Raw genomic sequence first — 24,862 nt, 5'->3', positions numbered from 1 at the left:
ATATTATTTTGAATGATTTGTAGGATTGATAAAAATATGAGCACTTTTGATATAGGCTTGGTAAAACCCAATGCACTGATATGAAAGAGGGACGAAAAGAGAGGGAAGCAATATGAAGTCTTTGTTACCAATACATTTGATATTTTTCTGCCATCATTGATAATACATGGAAATAGTTTCAAATTAGGTAAGACTGGAAAATTGTTATTTCTCTAAATATTATGTGAAATGAACTAAAGACAGACCTTTCCTTGATTCTGGATAGAAAATGTTCCGAGGACACTGCTGGGAAGCTCAAAGACATGGCCAATGTACAAAGTCAACGCATAAAGTTCTTCTACCAGTAATGATGGGAGCTGAATCTCCATTTCTCCATAGGAGTGAACCGGCGCCTCATCGCTCTTATGTGGTTCAAGATGCCTAAAAAGGGAAGAATTCATGTGAGCTCAAATAATATCCATTCAATCAGCAAAAACAGCAGCTTCAAAACATTGAGATGCCAAGTTTACATTTACCATAAACACTGTACACAATAACTAAAATGGCTAGGATTAGGGCTGCGGATCAAGTTTTACCCACCTGGTTCCAGAAACTGCGAGGACCATAGTATTGGTCTTCTTTATTGGGGCAGTTCTCATGTGCCTGCTTCTCATACTTAGCCCTTTCCTACTCTAGCCTTCCTCCTAAATGTAAAATATAGGAGAGTACTTTCTGCTAATTAACCATCACAGCACATAACTACCAGCTCCTTTTCTTCATGGTCCTTCACCAACAGCCACCAGCAGGCTTACCATTTGAATAATTCAGGTGCCACACTCACATTTGTAGAAAAGCACCTTTGCTGGTCGCATGAATGTGAAACTATTTTTATATGTATTTTTTTCTGTTTTTAGTTCGCTCTTCACTTACTCCTTAACAAAAAGCACAACTACATTGTTTTGAAATTTGAAATGTAAACTTTATTGTTTAGTTAATTAAAACCATAACAATTTGATGTATTTCGCACAACCATTATAAAAATTTATAAAATTATCATTAAAGAGGAGTAAAAAAAAACATTTTATAAGAACAGGAAGTAAGAATCAATGATTTTCCAAAGTCAAATTATTAACAATTAAGAACTTCATGTTGTTTAAGGTGTTTCTCAAATGCCTGCAAGAACTTCACCAACTTGCAATGTATTCGAGGGGCAGTTATGTTCAGGCTTCCAATAATGGCAGATCTACATGTTCGCAGCCTGTTGATCCGAAAACTATGCTTTAAAAAGTGTGTCCGTTCCTTAGACAACATCTTACAATGACAAATTATATGTATTAGATCTTCTTTGGGGCTACCACACAGTCTACATGTAACAGCTGCATGCTGTTTCCATGCAGGTTCCTCGGCTAGTGTCGGAAATTTGCCAAATCTCAATGACATCAGCTTTCTCTTAATAAAAATGGAATAAGTTGTTTCCAGGTACAGTGCTGGGGTTAATGCCTTATAGCCATTTATCACAGCCCAAGAGTGCGAGCGATGGGAAAAAAATTCTTTGTCCAATACCAATGAATGGAGTTTGGCCACTTTATTTAATGCCTGTTTGAATACTGCAAATGACAGACTTTAATCCCATAGGGTTTTTGAGCAAGTCACCTCCAAAGCGTGCGTGAGAAATTGATTTGCTTTGGATTTTTTTTGGGATTTGAGCTCTTGCCATAGGTAAGTATTAAGATTATTATTGATTGCTTTTTGCTTAATCTGGTACCATACTTTGATGTACGAGTATAATCTGCCCGGAGTTTCGTTTTTTAAGCCAAATTTGAGTCGCATTTGCGCTGGTGACACCATCCTGGGTAATCTTAGAACCTTTTTGTCAATTTTAGTTGTTAAACTGTTAAGTAGGTCCGCATCCTTTCCATGCATTGCCTCACTTGCATAGGCCAGAGTTGGGAGAACTTTGTTGGCCATCACGATTAATAAAGGTTTAAGTGATGGACCTTCCAGTTTTTTTGTCAAAGTACTTAGTCGAATATCAGGGCACCCGCTCTTTGCATCAGATATTTCTTCTATTCTTTTAAATCAAGCTTATCGTCGAGATAAAAACCCAAATACTTGTATGCTGAGACTCTCTCTAGTGGTTTTCCTTTTAGCCAAATATCGCAATGAGATCCACGGCGGTTGATTGTAACACGCCTCTCTCGGGGCAAGATGGCCGCCGGGACGCCATAGCGGAAGGTCGTGTCCAGACATCCTCCTGACCAAGGGACGAAATGTGGTGAATTACGTGCTCGCTGTGCCGTTTTGACTACAGTTTCTCCTGCTATTGTGGTGTATACGCTAAACTAATTTGCCGTGGAATCGGGCGTGGAATCTGGCTCTCTGTGGGAAGAGACTGTGCAACTGACTTGGTGATTAGTGACACAGGTGGAGAGCTGATAAGAGACGGAGACGGCATCAATAATCTAGCAAGAAGTGCGACTTATGAATAATAGGTGATGTTGAGTGAACTCACCGGCTTGTATATGCTGACAAGCGACTTTCCTCAGGAGAAAAAGAGGGGATTGCATAAATATTGGCATAAACATTTTATATTTTTGGTAGCTCGTCCGCCCTTACTTGGAAATCATTACTGGAAAATTGCTATAAGATCTATGGCTTCAAAGCTCGCGCTTTACTCGAAGAAAACTCGAGTGCGAGACGGCTGGGACAATGATACCGAGGTAGAAGAGGATATGGATAACCTTGGTGCTCCTGCGTCAAATCTACGAGGGAAAAAACGTTCTAAAGCGCAACAAAGACGCGAGGCGGCAAAGGAAATAAAACTGAAAAAAATACGGGAAAAGGAGGAAGGAGAGAAAAAGAAGAAGCCGACTGCTCTATCGTCAGCTTCAGCGAGGAGGAAAGAGGAGGCAAAACTCACCGCTGGAGAGACATCAGGAAAGGAGACTGCACTCCGCCAAACGACTATAGTGGAAACGTTTTTGCCCGCAGTGGTAGCAGCGCCAGCTATGCAGACAACTCGGCACATGGTTCCACCACGGGGAGCTGAAATCCCCACGTTGGCGAGCTTGTGTAGAATGATGCAACCTGGCTCGGAGAGGGAGTTGCTCGAACAGCCGGGAGCTGATGGGAATGTTACCAGCACCCTGGAGGCACAGCCGCAGACTGAAGTTACAGAACCAGTAGGAATGGAAGTCCTTTCTACAGCGGCAGAAGAGGGCGGTTCTAATCTCTTAAAGGGGAAGGCTATAACTCACTCAGCTCCCGGAGAGTCTGGAATTAAAGGGACAGGTGTATGTCAAAGTTTGGTGGTGGATAATGTCCTGGAAGAAAGTAATTTTGAGGGTGCAATCAATTTAATTGAAACAGAGTCATGGATTAAAGAAGGTACTGATTCAGACCTAGTTGATAAGATGGATGTAAGCACACGTCTATTACTTGATGCACACCCTGCACACCCTGCCTCTCCCACTGATGATGTTTTCTTCACTGGTAATGATGAGGCAGATGATGAGGAAAGCGAGAACGGCAGTTTGGGGACAGTGACAGATACAGAGTCGGAAACGGAAAGTTCAGGTGATGATACAGTGAATACTGATACGGAAGGTAAAGAGACTGAGCCAGGGTCTGACTCCGAAACCACCTCAATCTCTATCAATAGTGATACAGAACCTATGGAATCAGCTCAAGAAACGGTTCGAAAGGGTGCCCACACAAGGGCTAAGACAAACACTGAGGGCAGTATTAAAACTGTGGAAAATGTTAAAGCTAAGAGCAAAAAAAAAAAGAAGAAATCAAGTAAACGGAATAGTGAACTCAGACAAAAGAGACTGTCAAAAGGGCGAGGAGCTAACACGAAAACAGTGGTAAAAAGGCTAAATTGGGATAACGTGGCGGAGAACTCTGCACTGCCCGCGGATGAGCTTGTAAATGGTGAGACAGGTCTTTTTGACTCTACATCTCGGGGGTCAGATGGAGGCGCAACCAATTTTGAAGTTCTACTTACAACTTTAAAACAAATACAGAGTGAGGCTCGTATTGAGAGCCAAAGGGCAAAGCGGAGGGCTAAACGCGCGAATAAGAAAATGCAATCCTCCCTGCATAAGGTCAGCAAACTGTATGAAGAGATGGTTGGGAGAGTTTCCGAAGTGGAGACTAGAACGGGGAAATTGGAAGATGATATGGTTAAAGTACAGGATGCCAGGAAAGAACAAGATAAGACAACAGCTGACATGTTATGGAAATTAGAGGAATTTGAAAACAGACAAAGACGCAATAATGTACGTTTGATTGGAATACAGGAAGGGAAAGAGGGGAGTGATGTTCGGGGATATGTTGTTGAATTATTAAAGGGTGCCCTTCCAGAGCTGTCTACATGGGATTTGGACCATGAGGTACAAAGGGCGCATCGTTTTCCTCTGATTCGGAAGGTAACACAGGGTAAACCTCGCGCAATACTTTTGTATGTTGGGAACTTCCTATTGCGGGAAGAGATAATCAGCAAGGCAAAGCCCCAATCTAAATGTAAGTACAATGAGGTAGAGTTTTTTGCACGCCCCGATTTTTGCCATACCACTGTGGAAAGAAGATGGAGAATGAGGCAGCTCATTACTCCCTTTCAGAACATAGGCTGCGAGGCGTACCTCTTGTTCCCTGCGCGCTTGAAGATTGGACTAAATGGGAACTTTAAAAATTTTTATTCCGAGATACTGGCACAAGAATATCTTAACTATTTGCAGGAAAATAGGGATCAACGAAAAACACACCACAAGGAGAATGTTGAAAATGACGATCGTACAGTAGCCCTTAGGGATATTCTTCATAAGAAGCAAAGATGAATATAAAACATAAAATGGAAATGAGAGACTGTATATATCAATACTTGGGGATGAAAAGTTGCATACGAGGGCTTATCTAAAATAAGAGTTGAAAATGCTTCTCCAATGTTTATGAAAAAAAAAAAAATGTTTTTGTTTTTTTTTTGGTCTTTTTTCTCTCACTTCCTTCTATTATTTTGGCTTCTGATTTGTAGATGTGTTGCTTCATTAGTAAACGATTGGTAGTAGCATAATAAGAATAGTAGTAGAGGTTGAGCACAAAATTAGGGTGGAATATGGTGGAATGTGGAGGGCATATACTGAGCACAAGAAGGTGGGAGGGAAAGTCAGGGGGGTTGATGGACTCGGCATCCGGGTGGCAAAGTCGGCCAGACATAGGTCCTTTGGACCTATTTGCCTGTAGGGGGGGAGGGAATCTGAGGGTGGGCAGTCTGGGGTGGGGGAGGGCAGGGAAATGGACAGGGCACAAAGGGACAAGAAGTTTAATTGGATCTGATCAATATAATTTGAATCATTTGTATGACATGGCTGCTGATTTTGCAGATATTGAAGACAATATGGAAATTAATAGGGAAGTCTATTTAGTCATTGTGCTAGAATTAGTGATGTATAATTTTATTAGAGTGCTAAATAAAAGCAAGCAAATAGTGGAGGAAGGGAAAGGAAAAAAAACGAAAAATGTCTGTTAGATTGGTGACATGGAATGTATGCGGCATAAATGATGCTCAGAAAAGACAGAAGATAGGAATTCGGTTACGACAAATGAATGTAGATTTTGTGTTTCTTCAAGAGACACATATAATGAGTACTCAGGAGTTCTGTCTCAATCAGCTGGGGTTTCACTTAATAGTTAGTTCTAAACAAGGAGTAAAACAAAGAGGGGTAGCTATCTTATCGAGGGGTAAAAATGTAGTAATAAGAAGAAAGTTAGGAGATAATTGGGGGAGATGGGCTATGGCCGAGGTTCTATTAGAAGGAGTGTGGACAACATTGGTTGCGGTGTATGGTTCTACCCAGGATGATCCAGAAGTTTTACAATTTCTGGATTCTGAGTTGGCAGATTGGCCCCCTCGGGTCATCATAGGAGGAGATCTAAATATTAATGGAGCGGAGGGTTTGGGTTCGGGCACAATAAAACAGTATAACGGTAGGAAGAAAAAGGTTCATAAGGCCCTCATTGATCTTCTAGAGAACAACACACTGCGAGATGTCTGGGGGACAAGTAGACCAGAGCAATTGGGCTATACATATTATTCTGCACCGCACCAGATATGCGTTAGGCTGGATTATTTTCTGATATCCAATGATTTAATTAACATAGTAGAAATTGAAAGACTCCCCCGGATACTTAGCGATCACAACCCCATAATTCTAACGATAAAGCAGGGCGGGAGAATAATAATAAGGAGGGAGTGGACATTTGAAAGGGGATTGCTTTTAGATGACGATTACATAAAACATATGTCTAAATGGATCAACGAATTCTTTGAACATAATAGAGGAAGCGCAGCGGTTGGTATAGTATGGGATGCCTTTAAGGCAGGAGTTCGCGGTGAAACATGCAGCTATAGTGCTTATAAGAGGAAAACAGAACGACTGCGATACAGGGAGAGAGAGGGAAAAGTACTGGAGGCAGAAGAACAGCTTATCAAATGTGTAATAAGGGGAGAACCGACTGAACAATTTGTAATAGAATTAATGAAAGTGAAAAGTGAAGCAGAGGAAGAACTGGCAAATAGAGCAGCAAAGCAATATACAGCTAGAAGGGAGAGATGTTATGAGTTTAGTGAGAAAGTAGGTCGGGTACTCGCTATACGTACTAGGCAGATAGCGGCTGCAGGGAGGATTAAGGAAATAAAGGATGAAAAGGGACAATTACATTCAGACCCAGAGGAAATTCGGGAAGTATTTAGGATATTTTACCAGTCTTTATATGATGAGAAAAATCCCAGCAGTATTGATAGAATAAACGAGTATCTCCAGAATACTGAGGTTAAAACTATCCCTTCTGAAGACGCAGCTGAATTAGAGACTGTGTTGGATGGTATGGAGATTAAAGAAGCTATGTCTGCTTTACCCTCGGGTAAGGCTGCTGGCCCTGATCAGCTACCGATTGAGTTTTATAAAACTTTCTGGGGATGTCTAGGACGTGACTTAATTCTAACGTTTCAAGCTGCGCAGAGTGGGGTGTCCGTTCCCAAATCCTGGAGTGGGGCGGATATAGTGCTAATTTTAAAAAAGGAGAAATCCCCGATTGAACCAGGGTCGTATCGTCCAATAACATTGATGAATAACGACACCAAAATTTACTCAAAGGCACTGGCTGTAAGATTTGCTAGAATAATAGGTACCCTGGTTAGTGATAATCAACATGGTTTTATTCCCGGTAGAGGGACAACTCACCATATCAGAAAAGTGATAACTCTATTTGACGCGGCGGAGGTAACAGGAGACCCGATGGCAGTAATGCTTTTGGATGCGGAAAAGGCATTCGATCGGGTCTCCTGGTGCTATCTGTGGCAGATTTTAGTCAGAGCTGGGATTAGGGGAGGGTATTTGAAAGCACTCCAGACTCTGTATAAGGAACCGGTTGCTGCATTAAGGATAAACGGGGGTATTACAGGACAATTTAAAATTAAGAGAGGAACTCGGCAGGGTTGCCCATGCTCTCCCCTGTTATTTGCCATGTATATGGACCCATTAATACGTAAAATAGAATCGGCACCAGAGATTACCCCATATTTTCCAGTTCTTGGGCCATGTAAGATATTAGCTTATGCTGATGATGTTGCGGTGATAACACCTTGCCCTACGGAAGCAACTATATTTGTAGAGGCTGAGGCCTCAAGATTTGGTCAAGTTTCAGGGTACTCATTGAACGCGTCAAAAACTCAGATTATCAAAAATTCGATGACACCCTGTGATGATAGGCGAGTAGTATCGGCAGGGAAATATTTGGGAATCAACATTATGTCTAATTTAGACAGTTTGGTGGAGAATAATATTGCTCCAGTAATTGATAAAGCAAGAAAAGATTTGGATCGTTATGAGAATTTACATTTGTCTTTAGTTGGACGAGTCAATATTATTAAAATGTTGATTTTACCCAAACTACTATATCTTTTTAGGGCAATACCACTTTTAATTGAAAATAAATGGTTCAAAACTTGTGAACTCATGATTAATCGGTTTATTTGGGCAAGAGGAAAAACTCGGAGGGCACTAAGATATATGTCGCTTCCTAGGGAGAAAGGGGGGTGGTTATTGCCAGACCTAAAGGTATATTATTGGGCTGCAGCATTACAAGGAATGGTGGGATTAATTGGAGGGGCAGAGAAGGATGGATGGGATAAGACAGGTTCGCTTGCTATATATGGTTTAGTTCTGGGCACAAATGCTGAAAATATTTTTTTGAGATTTACTGATGGAAGTTACTTTAAAAGAACACGTTTCAAGATAATTATGGCGGCCTACAATATCTGGAAAGGATTTTCTAAAAAGGCTGGAATAGGGAAATACAATGCATATACTAGATTTAAAAATAACCCTTCATTACCTAGGGCAGTGTTCTCAGGAACGGTATATCAAGAATGGGAAAGTCGAGGGATAGGTATGATTGGAGATATGTTGGATGATAATGGTATGTTACAATTTACAGATTTGAAAAATAAGTACATGTTAAATACAAGTCATTTTTTTAAATATCTTCAAATAAGGAGCTGCATACTAAATAAGAGAGGGGGAGCACTAGGTTTTGGGAGGAATACAATGATGGATCTTATACAAAAAGGCCATGATTGTACTATAAAGAGATTTTATTCAGAAATGACAAAGTTAAAAAAAGATGATCTTGAAAAATGGAAAGTTAAATGGTCTTTAGATTTAGATATAGATAGAGAAAGAGATGTCCTTTCTGAATCGCTTGAGATGGGGAGTAAATTATTGTGTTCATCGTCTCTTCAGGCCCAGCATTATAAGACTCTGTATCATTTGTATTACACCCCATGGAAAATTGCTCAATGGGGGGGCCTTGCTGGCACTACGTGTTTTAGATGTGGCAGCACGGAGGCTAATTTGTTACATATCTTTTCTACCTGTCCACACTTAGATAAGATAAAACATGATATTGGGAATTTTTTCCGAAGTGCCTTAGACACAATAATAGAGTTAGATTCAGTAACCATCTTGCTGGGAGTTTCCCCCAATGAGCAAATAAATTGTAAATATTTTGTGTTTGTAACAATGGCGATTTTTAGATTATTAGTGGCCTCAACTTGGTTAAATCCAAATCCTCCTACGTACCATCAATGGCTTGGTAAAACCCTATCAATACAAAAATTGGAAACAGCTATCTATGCTAAGAAAGGGAGAAAGGGTAAAAAGCTGGGTATGCAAATTTGGGGTCCCTTGATTCAGTGGAAGTTTGGAACTGAATAAGGCAATTTGAAGAATATATGTATTATTGAAAGTTGATCTCAAGATAGGATTTGTATGTATTATGTATATTGTAATATGTTTTCCCTTTTTTCCTTTTTCTATACGGTTGCCTTATGAATGTTACTGTGCCTTGTCCATGTCAATCTAGGGGGGAGGGGGGGGGAAATAAAATGTGGGGAAAAAACGTATCAATAAAAATATTTTTAAAAAAAATAAAAAAAAGAGATCCAAGGCGGTTGGTTATCAACATGGTTTTGGTTTTTGAAACGTTTAAAGCCAACTTGTTGGCCGACAGGAAAGCTGAGAGTTCAGTTACTAATCTGGTTAGACTCACTTTCGTTAGGCTCATGAGTACTATATCATCGGCATAGGCCAAATGGGTGAGCTGTAGGTCGCCTAGTTTGGGCGGGTGAGCATTACAATTGTTCAGTTTCCCGGAAAGATCGGAGATGAAGAGATTAAATAAGTACAGGGCAAGGACACACCCCTGTTTCAGTCCAACGGATGTAAAAACTACATTGTTGATTTACCTGCTAGTAGATAAATGATTCGTTTTTACACACTTCATCGTCTTCAGCCAGCTACTGGTGGAATACTTGCCCTCACAGTTGAGGCTCTAATATCATTATCCACATATCCGGCTTATTCAGATTTCAAGGGTTCTGCCCAATTAAGAGTCAGCAATAAATGTAATCTATATGGGTTTGCCTAATCAGAATGCAAAGCGTGATAATGAATACTAACAGAAAACCATCTCCTTCATGGACCACCTCTCTAAGTTGACTGGTTCAGTCGGCACATAAATGTTACAAAATATCTTTTTCTCTGAAGATATGTAAAACCGACTGAAGAGCCCTCTGAGGGTTACACAGTTCTTGAGTTGAATGGGTTCTGGACGGTTCAGGGAGAATCTGGCCTGCAGTTCAGGCTGGACTGTTCCTATTGGCACAGGGTCAGGACCAATTTGCATAGGACTGGGTCCAAACTGAGGAGGCAAGGTGAGTAAAAGAACGATAAGAAGGAATGCTACACTTAGACACTGCCATTGGTGAGACTAATCGCAATATTCCTCCTATCACCTTGTGTGCTTTTTGGACCTTGTGAAGCAGCTGTTAGTCACAGGACTTGGCATTAGTAAACACTCTGCCGCATACCACCTAAACCAGCTGCCATTATGATGAAAGCAATACAATTTGGCAGTCTGATATGCAAAATGTATTAGGGGTGAATACCTGTTGACATCTGGGAATTATACAAGAAAGGCAGTTGTGGAGTATTTCAGCTAAGATATCTGGGTGTATTTTATATCGACATTAATCAGAAATATTGCCCAACATGAGCTGAATGACTTCAGGTCTCAAGCCTCTTTTTCCAATAATGGTAGAGCAGCAGTGCACAAGCATTCTTATATATTATGTTTAGTGAAGACTTCATTAAACAGACAAAAATGAATTGAAAGTGGTACTCTCTCTTTTTTTTTTTTTACATAATTCAGTGGAAAGGCCGCCTGAATTCCCACACTCCTTCCTGTCCTTCAGATTTCCTACTGCCAATTTTACCTTCACATTAGTTTTGGGATCTTCAAAGGGCAGGGCAGCTAATTACACCTGAGCAAACATTTGTATCTGACCTCTGTACACTTGAGTTTTCAGGCAACAAAATGCATTCATAGTTAGACTGAATTTGCCATGTATTTTTTTAAGTAATATTTTTAAAATGCTCTGTATGGAGGTCAGATCGAACAAGGTAGTTTGGGAAATGTTACAGGCACTGAAGGGGAGAGGAAGTCCACAGGAAGCTAAACATCACCTCTGTCTCGTGGTCTCCCTTGCAGCCAACATTGTCTTAGCAGCTAGCAGTTAATATATATGGAAACACTATTTTAGCATTGCAGACGATAATCTCTCTATTAGATCTACTGTGATACAGATATAGTAGAAATACAATAATCTGAATGTTACCACATGCATTGCATAAAAAATATTTAAATGACAAAAAGTGCACAGAACGGCAATATATCAGACTAGTGAAAACACGAAATGGTTACTTAGCTGTCAGAGTGGTTTTGCCACTTGATGAAATCTCTGGATACACGTGCCATGCATTATTCTGCCACGTAGTGCTTGGGTGTGGAATTGTGTCATTTCTTTCTTTGTTGTGGTTGTGGGTGTTGTTGACCACCATTTGGTAGTATGTCTGCCTTCCGGTGACATGAGCTCAAGATGTTTTTCTGAGTGGTTCTATCTTCAGAACCTACAATAGCTAAGCAACCATTTCGTTTTGCAGTGTAAATCTTTTCTGGATTTACATGCTGTACATGGTTTTATAGCAGTGTTCAAGCTGGGTGTAAATAAATTAGTTCTTGCGAACAGGTGTTTCAGCACTTTTTGTCCCACCTGAGCTTCTTTATTTACTTGAATGTCTATGCAATAATGTTTAGTGAAGGATTGCATAGAGAACAGGTAGCTGCCATACAGAGGATGTTAATGTTGCTGCGCAAATAGGTCTAAATCCCATCACGAGTCCGGATGAGCGTCGCAGAGGAAAAGGTAAGAGAGGTTGGGTTTTAATTATTAGGGTTAGAAGGTAATCGTATTTATTTATAGAGCGGGGAATTCGGTTTTAGAGGGTGGGGTGTTAATATAAAGAGGTTAGGAGGCTTTGGGATTCATTTGATGGGTGTGTGGGTGATCGTGTTTAATTTTACGGTGTGGGAAACTAGTTTTTAAAGGGTGAGGGGATCGGGGTAATAGTTGGAAAGCATTGTTTTACCACGCATTCCTTTACAACGAAAAAACGTGGTAAAGGAATGCTTGGTAAAAAAAAATCGTGGTTTAGACGAGGTTGTGGTTGCGACATCGTTGTTAGGCAAGTTGTGGTTGGGGAACTCGTTGTTCCGACATACAACCGTTCAGAGTATTATTCTGACCTACAGATTGTGCCCCCGGGTTATTACTAATCAAGAAAAAGATTGCTATACATGGAAATTATGATTCAATGGGCCCTGACGAAGGAATCCAGGACCAAGAGTCCATTCCGAAACGCGCGTTGGCGCTTCTTTTGTTCTCTGTTTATGTATATCTCTCATGTTTGCTTAAAGTCCTTATAGCATGTATTTTTTCATGTGATGAGGTTGAAAGATTAGTGAGACTGTCGGTCCGTATGAGTTGTATGACTGGGTTGATTGAGCTAGTATGTGTGATTGTTTTTCCTTTTGGGGGTTTATGTATATAGTATAAATATGTGTATATAGAACATTCACAAAATATTAGTTTCATGGTCATGGGGTTGTGTTATAATGTTCTTATTTATCAGAAAAATTATATAAATAAAAAAGACTATGTTTTATCTATAATTTCTGTTTGTGGGACAATGTCATTATTTGAATTGGTGTAGGATATATTACTTAAAGTTAATTAGATTTTAGTGAGAGGTTTTTGTTCTTGTAGTTGGATTCCACCTTAGCCTCCAAAGACTCCAGCCAGCTCATCACACTGGCCTACCCGCTACAGTCCAAGCTTTCTCTCAAATGATCCCTATATTAGCCCGCCTAGAACTCAAAATCAGTACCATTCTGGAAGAAATCTCATCACTTCGTAAAGACAAACCACACACTGCCCCAACCCCATGCATCAAGGGTGAACACTGACCCTACCATAAATAAAACACTCGTTTTGACCCCCCGCAATCCTAGCCAAACCATCCTCTACATTCATCAGCATCTAAAATCTAGACGCACCACGAATGAAATGTCGCAGTAGGAAGTCTAATTGCTGAGCAACACCTATGACAATGCTCCAGCCAACTCTGCCATCGCAAGATACCGATCGTCCTTAGCACAAATAGAACACTGTACAGCACTCTCCCCTCCAGGCCGCCAGCCCAATTAACTAGCATACAACCCAGTCAGCCTGGTCCAGATCAGTACCTAGCATGCTACTAAACCGTAGACCAGCAGTCAAGCATGCCACTAATATGGCTGAAACCTTCTTAAGGCACAATACTGACCTCTTCTGTCTAACTGAAACCTGGCTAAACGACCACTCATCCCCTTGCATCGACCTCCTCACCCCATCAGGCTTCTTAATCATTTGCAGCAACCGCAAGGATCGCATTGGTGGTGGATTAGCCGTTATACACAAAAACAATCTTTGCCTAACCCCTTCCTGCACTACCAAATACCCTACCTTTGAAAATCTAGGTGTTCAACTCCTCTCAAAAGGCCTCAACTCTATCAAATTTCATATAATCTATCACCATCCAGGTGATAACCCTGAATTCCGCAAAGACCTAACAGACCTAATATCGTAAAACTCCCTAAAAAGCAGCGCTGACATTAAATTAGGAGACCTACACCTGCACCTGCACCTGAATTTTGTTAACAATTCTACAGTACATGCCCTTTCCACACTCCTGGAAGCGAACGATCTTACCCAACATTGCAATAAACAAACCCACAATAAAGGCTCTACCCTTGACAAAGCCATCTCTAAACCGAACATTCTATCCCTGCACTCTATCCTAACATCCAACTGGACCTATCACCATCTAATTATTTTCGATCGCAATACCATCCAACCAAGGGCCCATCCCACAATCTTGTTTTGTTCTATGAATTAGCCCATCCCCAATCTAGCCATCGCAAACACTGAGTGAGGAACATCCATTGAATCCCCAAAGCATAGTTAGAACCATTAGTCAGTTCCAGAATCCTACCTCCGCCCAATCTGTTCCCCGCCGAAGACCTCACCGCCCACTAAAACACTAAAATTATAGAACTTGTTGCAGAAGTCCCCCCTCTGAAACTCAAGTAGTATCCCCTCCAGATCATGGTTCAATAAAGACCTTTACAATGAAAAAGCTGAAAGAAACTGGAGAGAGCAGTAAAATCCTCCGGGCTGAAAGCATGAAATACAAAAATCACATCTTCAGAGAAAAATCCTCCTTTTTCCGATAACAACTTGAACAGTCTAGGAACAGACCCAGAGACCTATTCAACATCATCAAACAGCAAACTTCCTCTTTCCCTCAACACTCAACTAACAATTCGACCAAGCGCGGTGGAAAATTCATAACATTTTTCTCTAAAGAAATATCTGACTTCGAACTCTCTCTTGAACCTCCTACCCCCCCCCCCACACTCTGCACCAAGGATGCCCCCTGATAAAGGGTCCCCCTGAAGTCCTACCTCCAAATGATGGCGATCTCTACCTCTCTACAGCACAGTTCACCAACCAAAACCCCTTGCAACTTAAAAACAATGCAACCTGGTCAGAATTCAACCATATGCCTGAAGATAAAGTTCTTCCCCTCCCTACCCCCCAGATCTACCTAATAAATGTAGCAGCAACTTATCCTAATGGCTTTCTTATGCTTCACTTACATATTGTCACTACATATTTATATTTACTCGAAATGTAACTCACACAAGTGTCGCTATGCAAACTCTGTGAAGCGCTCTGAAACCTTCGGGTCAGATTTGCGCTACACAGAACTCTATAAATAAATAAAAATAATGCTATATGTGGTTAGCAATTGAAGTGATCACCAGTAGAGTATTTTTAAATGTGGTACCAAGTACGAAGGTCAATTTAGAAAACGATGATTGCTGAAAATGTTCATATTTTTTTTTGCTTACCATGAGTTGTAAACAGAGCGGAGGCATTGGCCAGTATTGTCAATGATTTTAGAAAAGATTTTGAAAAAACACAAGACTCAAGAGAAAGCAAATATCATTAATGCACAAGTTACTTACCTTCGGTAACGATATATCTGTAAGAAACAGTAGTTAGTGTTAGATTCCTTACCTTAGAATATCCCCAGGCGTCAGACTGGATCTGGCAAGTTTTCGTCAGCAGTACCCCTGCGCGTCGGTAGGCATCGTCTGCGGCTCCGCGTCCGTCGTCGTGATCGCCGGGATGACGTCAACGGAGTACTTAGACGCCGCCCTCGCGCGCTGACGTCAGTTTCGTACATAGCTTTCCGCGCCAGGAATGCAGAGCCATGATAGAAACCGACATTGGTGCCATGAAACTAGGGCCCTGAAAGGGATGTCCTTAACCCTAGATATCGGTTCGCAGAACTGGGAGGATGGGTGGGGCGGTAAGGAATCTAACACTAACTACTGTTTCTTACAGATATATTGTTACCGAAGGTAAGTAACTTGTGCATCTGAAAGAAACAGGTTAGTGTTAGATTCCTTACCTTAGAATAGATACCCAAGCAATACCAACCCCGGTGGTGGGTCTGCGAACCAAGATCACACCAGAAAGTCCTGGAGAACGGGACGGCCGAAAAAGCAATCTCTCCGGACTTGGCTGTCCAGGCAGTAATGTCTAGCAAACGTGTGCAGCGAGGCCCATGTAGCTGCCTGACAGATGTCTGCAAGGGGACTCCCCGACCCAGGGCAGTAGTAGCTGCCGTGGCCAGAGTGGAATAGGCGCGCAACCCAACAGGAGGCTCCTTTTTCGCCAAAGAGTAGCAAACCTTGATGCACAAGACGACCCACTGAGAGATGGTCCGCTTGTGCACCGTCCGACCCTTCTTAGCGCCCATGAAGAGCTGGTCATCCACCTGGAACTGGCGTGTGGATCTAGATGGAAGGAGAGCGCAAGTTTTGGGTCCAGAAGGTGGAGCCTCTCTTCCACCTTCAAGGGATGCGGAGGCGGAAAGAAGGTGGGCAAGGTGATGGACTGCCCGATATGAAAGGCTGTGACCACCTTGGGCAGGAAAGAAGGACGAGTCCTCAGAACAACCTTGTCCGGATGGACAGAGGAAAGGAGGTTTAGAAGATGGAGCCTGGAGCTCACTCACTCTCCTGGCAGAGGTGATGGCAACCAGGAATGCAGTTTTAAGACTCAGAAGACGATGAGGACAGTTATGAAGTGGCTCAAAAGGAGCGCCCATCAGATACGTTAGAACAAGATTCAAGTCCCACTGATGAATCACAAAGGGAACAGGAGGAAACATGTGTGTGATTCCTTTCAAGAGTCTATTTACAACAGGGGACTTGAAAAGAGAAGGCTGATCAGGAAGCCTTATGAAGGCTGAAATGGCTGAGAGGTAGTCCTTGATAGTGCCCAGAGGAGAGCCCTGCTGGGCAAGAGAAAGAAGGAAGAGGAGAACCTCTGAAAGGGGGGCAGAGAGTGGATCCACAGCCTTTGCTGTGCACCATGCCACACATTTGTTCCACCTGCAGGCGTATATCGATTTTGTGGAGGGACGCCTGGCTGCCAGAATCACATCACAGACTTCAGGAGGCAAGTCAAATGGCCTCAACTGTCGCCGCTCAATCTCCACGCATGTAGGTGGAGAGTGGACAGGTTTGGGTGGAGGACCGTCCCCTGCTGCTGCGACAGAAGGTCCTCCTGAAGAGGCAGACAAATCTGGGGATGACATGCTGAGTAGCTCGGGATACCAGTATCTTCGTGCCCAGTCCGGAGCCACAAGGATGACTTGGGCCCGGTCTCGCCTGATCTTATTCAGCACTCTGGGCAGAAGTGGTATAGGTGGAAAGGCGTACAACAGACCGCAGCTCCACTCGTGACGCAAAGCGTCGCCCAGCGAGTGCAGCCTTGGAAATTTCAACGCACAGAACTGATGAAATTGCGCGTCCTCGTTGGTGGCGAATAGATCTAACCAAGGCTCTCCCCACTGCTGAAAGATACCTTGCGCCACGCCAGAGTTCAGACGCCATTCGTGATCCATCATTCCCGGCGGCTGAGTTCGGCCGCCCTGGCATTGAGAGAACCTGCCAGGTGTTGAACCACCAGGGTGATGCCCTGGAGTTCCAGCCATGTCCAGAGGCGCAGAGCCTCCTGACAAAGGGTCCACAACCCCACCCCGCCTTGTTAGTTGCAGTACCACATGGGGTGGGGTTGTCCGTGAACTTCTGCACTACACTTCCCCGTACAGAGGGAAGGCATGCCTTTAGTGCAAGTCGGATCGCCCGCAGCTCCAGAAGGTTCATATGGAGCCAGGACTCCGCCGGAGACCAGAGGCTTCTGATCTTCCCCCTCTCCCATGTGGCCCCCCCACCCCAGGAGGGACGCATCGGTCACCACTACGTGCTCCGGTTAGGGTAGGGAGAGGGATCTGTCGCTGACCCAATCGCAGTTCGTGAGCCACCACTGCAACTGACTCGCAGTGCCCCCCGAGATCAGGACGTGGTCGGACAGGTTGCCCTGATGCTGTGCCCACTGAAACTTCAGGTCCCACTGCAGAGCCCGCATCCGCCACCTGGCGTGATGCACCAGAAGGATGCAGGAGGCCATCAGCCCCAGGAGCCGCAGCGTCAACCTGTCCGAAACTTGGGATAAAGGCTGAAAGATCAGAATCAGAGCCTGAATATCCTGAACCCGCTGTTCGGGGGGGGATAAACCCGAAACTGCGCCGACTCCAGAACCGCTCCAATGAAAAGGAGCTTCTGAGAGGGGTACAGGTGTGACTTCTGCACGTTGATGGAGAACCCCAGTGAGTGCAGGAGGTCGGCCGTAGTCTGGAGGTGGGAGACGACTGTTTGGGGCTAGCCCGCCTTCAACAACCAATCGTCGAGATAGGGGAAGACTGAAACCCCTGTTCTGTCCAGATGAGCTGCGACCACCGCCATCACTTTCGTGAACACCCGAGGGGCGCTGGTAGGGCCGAAGGGGAGCACGGTAAACTGAAAGTGCTTGTGGCCTACCATGAACCGCAGGTAGCGCCGGTGGACCGGCAGGACGGGGATATGGAAATATGCGTCCTGCAAGTCCAACGCCACAATCCAGTCTCCTGGATCCAGGGCAGCTAGGACCTGAGCCAAAGTCAGCATCTTGAACTTCTCCTTCTGCTCCGGCGCCGCACCCGGACTGGGGCTGAAACCGGGGCTGGTGTCGTCCAAAGACAGCACCGGGAGTGACACCCTCGGGGTCGGCGCCAACGAAGGAGACGTGAGGTCAACTGGCGACGACCCGGATCCAGGCCTGGATCCTGTGGAGCCCTGTAGCGTCGGGACCGGAGTCGACGACGGCGCCGGGGCCGTAGCACCCGACGGCGCTGGGACCGGAGCCGCCAGCCCGCTAGGGCTCCTAGTCGGACCCGCGAGGACCGAAGGAGCCTCGGCAGGTTCCGACGGAGGGAAGTGTGACCTCCTGGCCGTGAGGAAAACACTTATCGCCTCCGGCGTCGCGTGCATCCCAGGGACCGGCGGGTATGAAGCTGGACGCGGCGCTTGCGGCTCCATGCCCAGGGACCAGCGGGTATAGACCTGGATGCGGCACTTGCGGCTCCGGCGGAGCCGCGCAGGTGGTGTCGCGTCGGGGGAAGTCGAAAGAGCGATGACGCCTCTTCGACTTCTTTTTCGAATGTCTCGACTTACCGGAGGACTTGGAGCCCGACGAGTGATGGTGACTCAACGAGCGGCGATGACTGTGGCTCCGCGACCGGTCCCTCGACTTCCTCGCCGAGCGGCGCGGAGCCAACTGCCGGATCTCGAGCAGCTTAAGGGACCGCTCCCGCCTAGCCTTCGAGGTGAAGGCCCGGCAGTAGGGGCACGACTTGTCATCATGGTCGTCCCCGAGGCAGTAAATGCACCGACGGTGGGGGTCTGTCACCGACATCAGGCAGTGACAGGCATCGCAAGGTGTAAAACCAGGAATCCCTACGGCACCGCGAGTCGAAGGTCAACTCGAAAAGTTTTCAAAAGAGATAAAAAAAAGTTTGTCAAAAAATTACTAGAGTACTGCTCTTCCCGGATCTGCGCTTGCTGGAGCGGAAAAAAAAGAAGAACTGACGTCAGCGCGCGAGGGCGGCGTCTAAGTACTCCGACGACGTCATCCCAGCGATCACGACAGCAAAAACGGACACGGAGGCGCAGACGACGCCTACCGACGCGCGGTACTGCTGACGGATCCAGTCTGACGCCTGGGGATATTCTAAGGTAAGGAATCTAACATTAAACTTGTTTCTTTTAGATAGAATTGCCTACTGTTGATTGCTAGACAAGTAAAACCAATTTTTAACTTCGACTGTCCAAAGTTTCTACTCCAAAAAATTAAGGAAAAAAACTAATTTACATGACATCTGCAGGAGACAGCAGGCTTTTAAAATATTCCTTCGTTCAGATATCACTACATGCCAAGGTGGTTTACAAACAAAGATAGTTTTCAAATTATTATTACGCAGCAATGATGTTGATTGGCTCACCTGAAAATAAAAACCTTCACGTAATGTAGAAACTCCACACACTGATGCTTTATGGCCTCACATTCACAGTGTAGGCTTCCAGCTTGGCCTTAAAAAAGCAAAACAGGTGTTATTTTGGCATGCACACATGTTAACCTTGCAAAGCGATTTTCAGAAAACAAGAATTCTCGGACAACAAAGTCATTGCAAAGCGGCTGGCGGTATTCCTTCCTGAGGCAAGTGAATGCATTTACATTAAAACAGCAGCTGTTTGTCTAAAATGCTTCAATACACAAGTGAAATAGGCCCAATGTCGTCACAGCATTGCTACTTATTCAAAGTTTCATATTTTCTCCTAAAAAGTTGGAACGGCCTGCCACTACACATAAGAGCCTCCTTCTCGCTTCTTGAATTCTGCAATTAGCTGAAGACCTGGCTGTTCGAGTAGACCCACTAGGCCCCAAGATTGAGTACAATATGGAAAATTACACTAACAAGGTCTTTGAGGAACATCTAGTCGGACCAAATGAACAACTGAGGGTCTTTGAAAGCAGACCAAGGGCTGGCCAAGGAAGCTAAAGACCGTATAAGTGTGGCTGAGGCTGTCTGAGCCATAAAGCCTCTGAGGGTAAGCTGAGGATCACTGATAGTTCAGGTAATTTGAGAGTGGGCCGGAAGTGTGTGAGAAGGCACTCGGTGTCATTTTAGCGATTTCTACTACCTGACGGAAGGTATCAGAGTGCCTGCTGGTGGTGTCTGAGGGCACGCCCAGGGTGTCTGAACGACATCTGGCAGTGGTAAAGGACCATCTAAGAGACGCAAGGCCTTTAGAAAGGGGTACCCAGTATATCGCGATAACTCCAGGTCTGAATACGGTTTCGATTCAGAAGGGTAGCGAAGGGTTAAACATATAAAACATCCCTTCCTGCAGGCACGTGTACAAGGAATGTGTCATAAAAGGGCAAATGTTTCTTTAAATGCATTTCTAAGCTACGCCATGTGGAAGCCTAGGTGTCAATTAATTTCATTTACGGCCCCCAGTACTATGTACAAGCCAGCTTGAACCTCAGCTACTGCTCATTTGAGGTATGTTCGTGATCTTCCATAATTTACAAAATTCCTTACGTTTGGTAAATGATATGTTATTTTATTTTTGAGAGATGCATATTACAGTGAGGAGCCAGCGAGTGCATCTATATATAAGCTGTGCATTTCAATTTGGAGTTTTCGAGTGAAGTTTAAAATTCCTCCTATAAACATCTCCATTTATGATTTTCAAAGTCGAATCACCTCTTTTTTATTGCTTCTCTCACACATAGTTTGATTTGGGTAATCATTCATGCCAAAACTCCCCATTTAGGGCGATACTGAAGACTGAGTTAAAAAAAAAAGGTTATTTCAGCTCCTTAAAACATCTTAGCCTACAATTATCCTCTACAAACGTCCCTCTTTAGTGTTCACAAATAACATGTTCATGAGAGATTTACTTCTGTGATGAAGATCTGCAATTCTTTTATTTAGGTCCAGCATAACTTGGTCTATTTCAAAAGTTAGAGACACAAAATAGTTGTTGATAGACAAATTCTGCAAGCGCGGTTGACTCAAATGCTAGAACCTGGTCCTTTGCCGACATGGTACTTGCCTTGTCTTTGCAGATTCTCCTCTGTAGAACTTCACTCACGCCTACAGATATATCAGTTTGCTTTTTAAGAGTTATGTCCTACGATGGTGATGGATTGTTTTCTGTCAACTGTCATATTTATAATGGGTCTGAATTTGTTTTCTCTAGCTGCAGATAGGGCTATGTTTGTGAGAGTTAAACAGAAAGATTGAGCCTTGTGCATTGTATTGTCCCGGTCTCTATTGTACGGGGTTTCTTCAGGTGTTAGTTAGCCTGAAGACTGTTTTATTACTTCTGGTCAATGTACAGAGTGGTAAAGTCACCTCATCTAATCGTGTAACTGTTCAATCTTGAGAAACTGATTCAACACATTATACAGACCCCCCAGGATATAGCGGCATGGATTGGCAAATTTAGCGGCACAAAAATGAAAATTTAGCGGCACAAAAATGAAAATTTAGCGGCATTATTGCGGCACTTTATTTTACTTGTAATCATTCCTTTCCAGCCCTAAATCGATGGAACCTGTTTTAGCAAAGTATTCTACTTTGAAATAGGCATATTTAAAGTTTCTGCAGCTCTACGGAAGCACATCTCCAATCTACTAAACTCGTGGGAGCAGGATGTATTTCTCCCTGGGATATTCTAGCACCCATGTATGCACCCCTGGCGGGGCACCACTTTCACTACTCCCTGGTTTCAGTCACACAGCTCCCTTCACTCCCTGGTTTCAGTCACACAGCTCCCTTCACTCTCTGGTTTCAGTCACACAGCTCCCTTCACTCCCTGGTTTCAGTCACACAGCTCCCTTCACTCTCTGGTTTCAGTCACGCAGCTCCCTTCACTCTCTGGTTTCAGTTACGCAGCTCCCTTCACTCTCTGGTTTCAGTCACGCAGCTCCCTTCACTCTCTGGTTTCAGTCACGCAGCTCCCTTCACTCTCTGGTTTAAGTCACGCAGCTCCCTTCACTCCCTGGTTTCAGTCACACAGCTCCCTTCACTCTCTGGTTTCAGTCACGCAGCTCCCTTCACTCTCTGGTTTCAGTCACGCAGCTCCCTTCACTCTCTGGTTTCAGTCACGCAGCTCCCTTCACTCTCTGGTTTCAGTCACACAGCTCCCTTCACTCTCTGGTTTAAGTCACGCAGCCCATTTCACTCTGGTTTCAGTCATGCAGCTCCCTTCGCTACCTGGGTGCAGTCACACAGACCCCCTTCACTCCCTGGGTGCAGTCACACAGCCTCCTCTTGTACCGCGTGCACTGACTCCCTTTTATGGGTAGTGCTGACAGGACAGACAACTCACAATATGGTTCCCCCCTTCCAAATTTGGCAGCTCTGACCTTGGTGTCACATTCTCTCACCCCACTAAACACCATACTGCTCCACTGAGAGAAACTCGCACTGCCGTCAACTACAACCCAAGTGCGCCTGCTGTAAACACCTGGATGCGGCTCAATTTAAATTACGCACTAGACAAGAACAATATGCTGCTCAAAAATAAAAAGTAACAACATCCTGGAAAAAGCAAACACTCATAGGGAATGCAAAATTAGGTAAAGCATATGAAATGTAAGCAGGAAAAACATGGTTACTTCAACGCTTTTACCCTCACTATTCAGAAATCAGTGAGTGCTTTTGCCCGAAAAGTTGAGGACACGACTACAGGGCACGAAATTGAACCATTGCTTATATCCTTACAAAACGTAAGCAGTATGGTACAAAGACCACTTCCCTGAAAACTGAGCAGCAGTACACATTTTGTTTTCCAATCCACGTTTTGCAGTACCTCCAGGATTGGTGCACTAGTTCCCCGCCTGGGGGAAAACAACGCTATACAAAGAAAGACAAGAAAACAAAGGTAGCGCTTCACTGGCAAACTGTGTAGAGTGGCGCAAATTAGTTTGGGTGTGAATAAAATCAATCTGGCCACTTTGCTACCACTCTGTCTGGCAATATTTAGTTATTTCTCATATTTTGAATCTGTTAAAGGCAGGGGGTATCTGTATAAGGAACGGATGTGCATTCCACTTACTTTTGCCAATGGGCCCGATTGGGTATTTAGTTATGCCTAATGAGATGTCATGCCTCGGTTTAAAGTTTCGGCGAAAAACAAGGTTGTTAGTTTTCACAGGGCTTTGGATATGAAACTGATGAATGGTGATAGAAATGTTTTGTTGGTTGTATATTTATTTTTGGACGTGGCAATTTTTCATGATATGTAAACTTTGTTGCACATTTGCCACTTTTGACATTTTCTTGTGTAAAGCGTCTTTTTATGGGGTCTTGATGGTTAGCTCTGAAGTTATGTGTAAAACTGAAGGTCATGTTATTGTGAGGAAATTCCACATCTTCACCTCCCGACTTGTAGACCCTTCAGTTTGGTTAATTTGTAGTAGAATAAGAACCTGCAGTCACCTGTTTTTAAATGTATTGCGAAATGCCCATTACGAAATCGCCAGACTTAAAGTGGTATGAAATATGCATTTAGCATCAATCTGAACACTCAAGTACTTAAAAAAACTCAAAGCTGTAGGTTTGTTTTCGGGAAGATTCGTAATTTGTTGAATATACTCTTAACCCCTTCCACGCTCATGACGAGCTGGGCTCGTCATGCAGTAGCCTCCTCGCACGCTCATGACGAGCCCAGCTCGTCATAAACCAATGAGGATCACGAAATCCCAGCACAGCAGGGGAATTCCCATAGCATCCAAGAGGTTAAAACACTCATGCACCGCACTTCAATCTTTCCTTTACAGCGGCAGAGCAGAAGTGGAAAAAGATTTTGTATGCTCTGGTCAAGAAGGAAAAGACAGTTCCATCTCTGCCCGCCCCCCCTGCTGCAATCCTCATTTTTAACAATGAGGGGCAGGGATTGCGTTTAGTAACCTTCAATTGGTGCAAAATGAAGTCCGCCGAGCCTGTGACTCCGTTTTCTTTTCTTCATTGCTATTTATTCAGTCGTTTAAGATGTTTGGTGGCCCTCAGAACAAACTACTGTTTTCGGAGTAGGATGAGCTCAGTTTATGTGCGAGGCAGACAGCTAGCTAGTTTGGCCTCGTTTCTTTCATCTTTGTGGCTCACGACTTTGAGACCGTTTTCCCCTATCCCCTTGCATGTGTCTGATTGTTGAACTGACAGGTGGGGTTCTCTGTGCTGCCGTTGTGCGCTTCGACCTCTGCATTCTTTCTACAAGACCTGTGAATATCTCCAGTGAGCTAGAAAGTTCCAGCGCTAGTCCCGCCTTTCAAGCAATCCCAACTAAAACATGGTTGTTGATGACGAGCTGCTCTCGTCTTTGAAGAACGTTGATGCCTATTCCATGGAGTGGGGTATTTGTCTCACTTGCATGTGTAACCATTTTTGACATTCTTTTCTGCGATTACAGGACAGCAATTGAGCCTGCACGCTGGAGCACAGAGAAACGACACTTTCCTTTTCTCGCTCCGCTTTAATAAATATTGTGATCGAGGAAGCACGCAGCTATTACGGCTGTACAGCGCCATTCACGTGGTGACGTAAGCGTTGTACAGCCAATAAAATGGCTTCATTTTTTTCATGCCTGCCGGAGACCTTTTTTTGCGGCCGATTTGGTAAATATCGCGGCCATCGCACTTGCCAGCTAATTTCGCGATTTTTTCGTGAATCGCGAAATCGCGAAATGCTGGAGGGTGTGATTATAGACACGGAATATAGTAAAGTGGCTGAGCAAAGCTGGAGACCTGCCAACTCACACCATGCCACCGTGTGTCACACGATATCTGCTTTCCTCACACGGTCACCAGATGAGGAGCCGATATCACAAGGCGGCAGGGGCAACAGCTGGAAGC

General features: G+C 44.1%; 1 protein-coding gene across 3 annotated transcripts in view; it reads right to left on the bottom strand.

Moving 5' to 3' along the window:
- Positions 1 to 24,862, bottom strand: part of MMS22L (MMS22 like, DNA repair protein) — a 602,587-nt gene that overhangs the window by 540,750 nt on the left and 36,975 nt on the right. For all 3 annotated transcript variants that reach the window (XM_078648222.1, XM_078648223.1, XM_078648221.1), the window contains exons 4-5: positions 19,437 to 19,524; positions 246 to 420 (exon numbers count right to left, since the gene is read on the bottom strand). In XM_078648222.1, coding sequence (XP_078504348.1) covers positions 246 to 420; positions 19,437 to 19,524 — 263 coding nt within the window. The remainder of the gene's footprint in view (positions 1 to 245; positions 421 to 19,436; positions 19,525 to 24,862) is intronic.

Source organism: Lissotriton helveticus, chromosome 6, assembly GCF_964261635.1.
Source record: "Lissotriton helveticus chromosome 6, aLisHel1.1, whole genome shotgun sequence".
NCBI classification, from domain to species: domain Eukaryota; kingdom Metazoa; phylum Chordata; class Amphibia; order Caudata; family Salamandridae; genus Lissotriton; species Lissotriton helveticus.
This window is presented reverse-complemented; position numbering and strand designations above follow the sequence as displayed.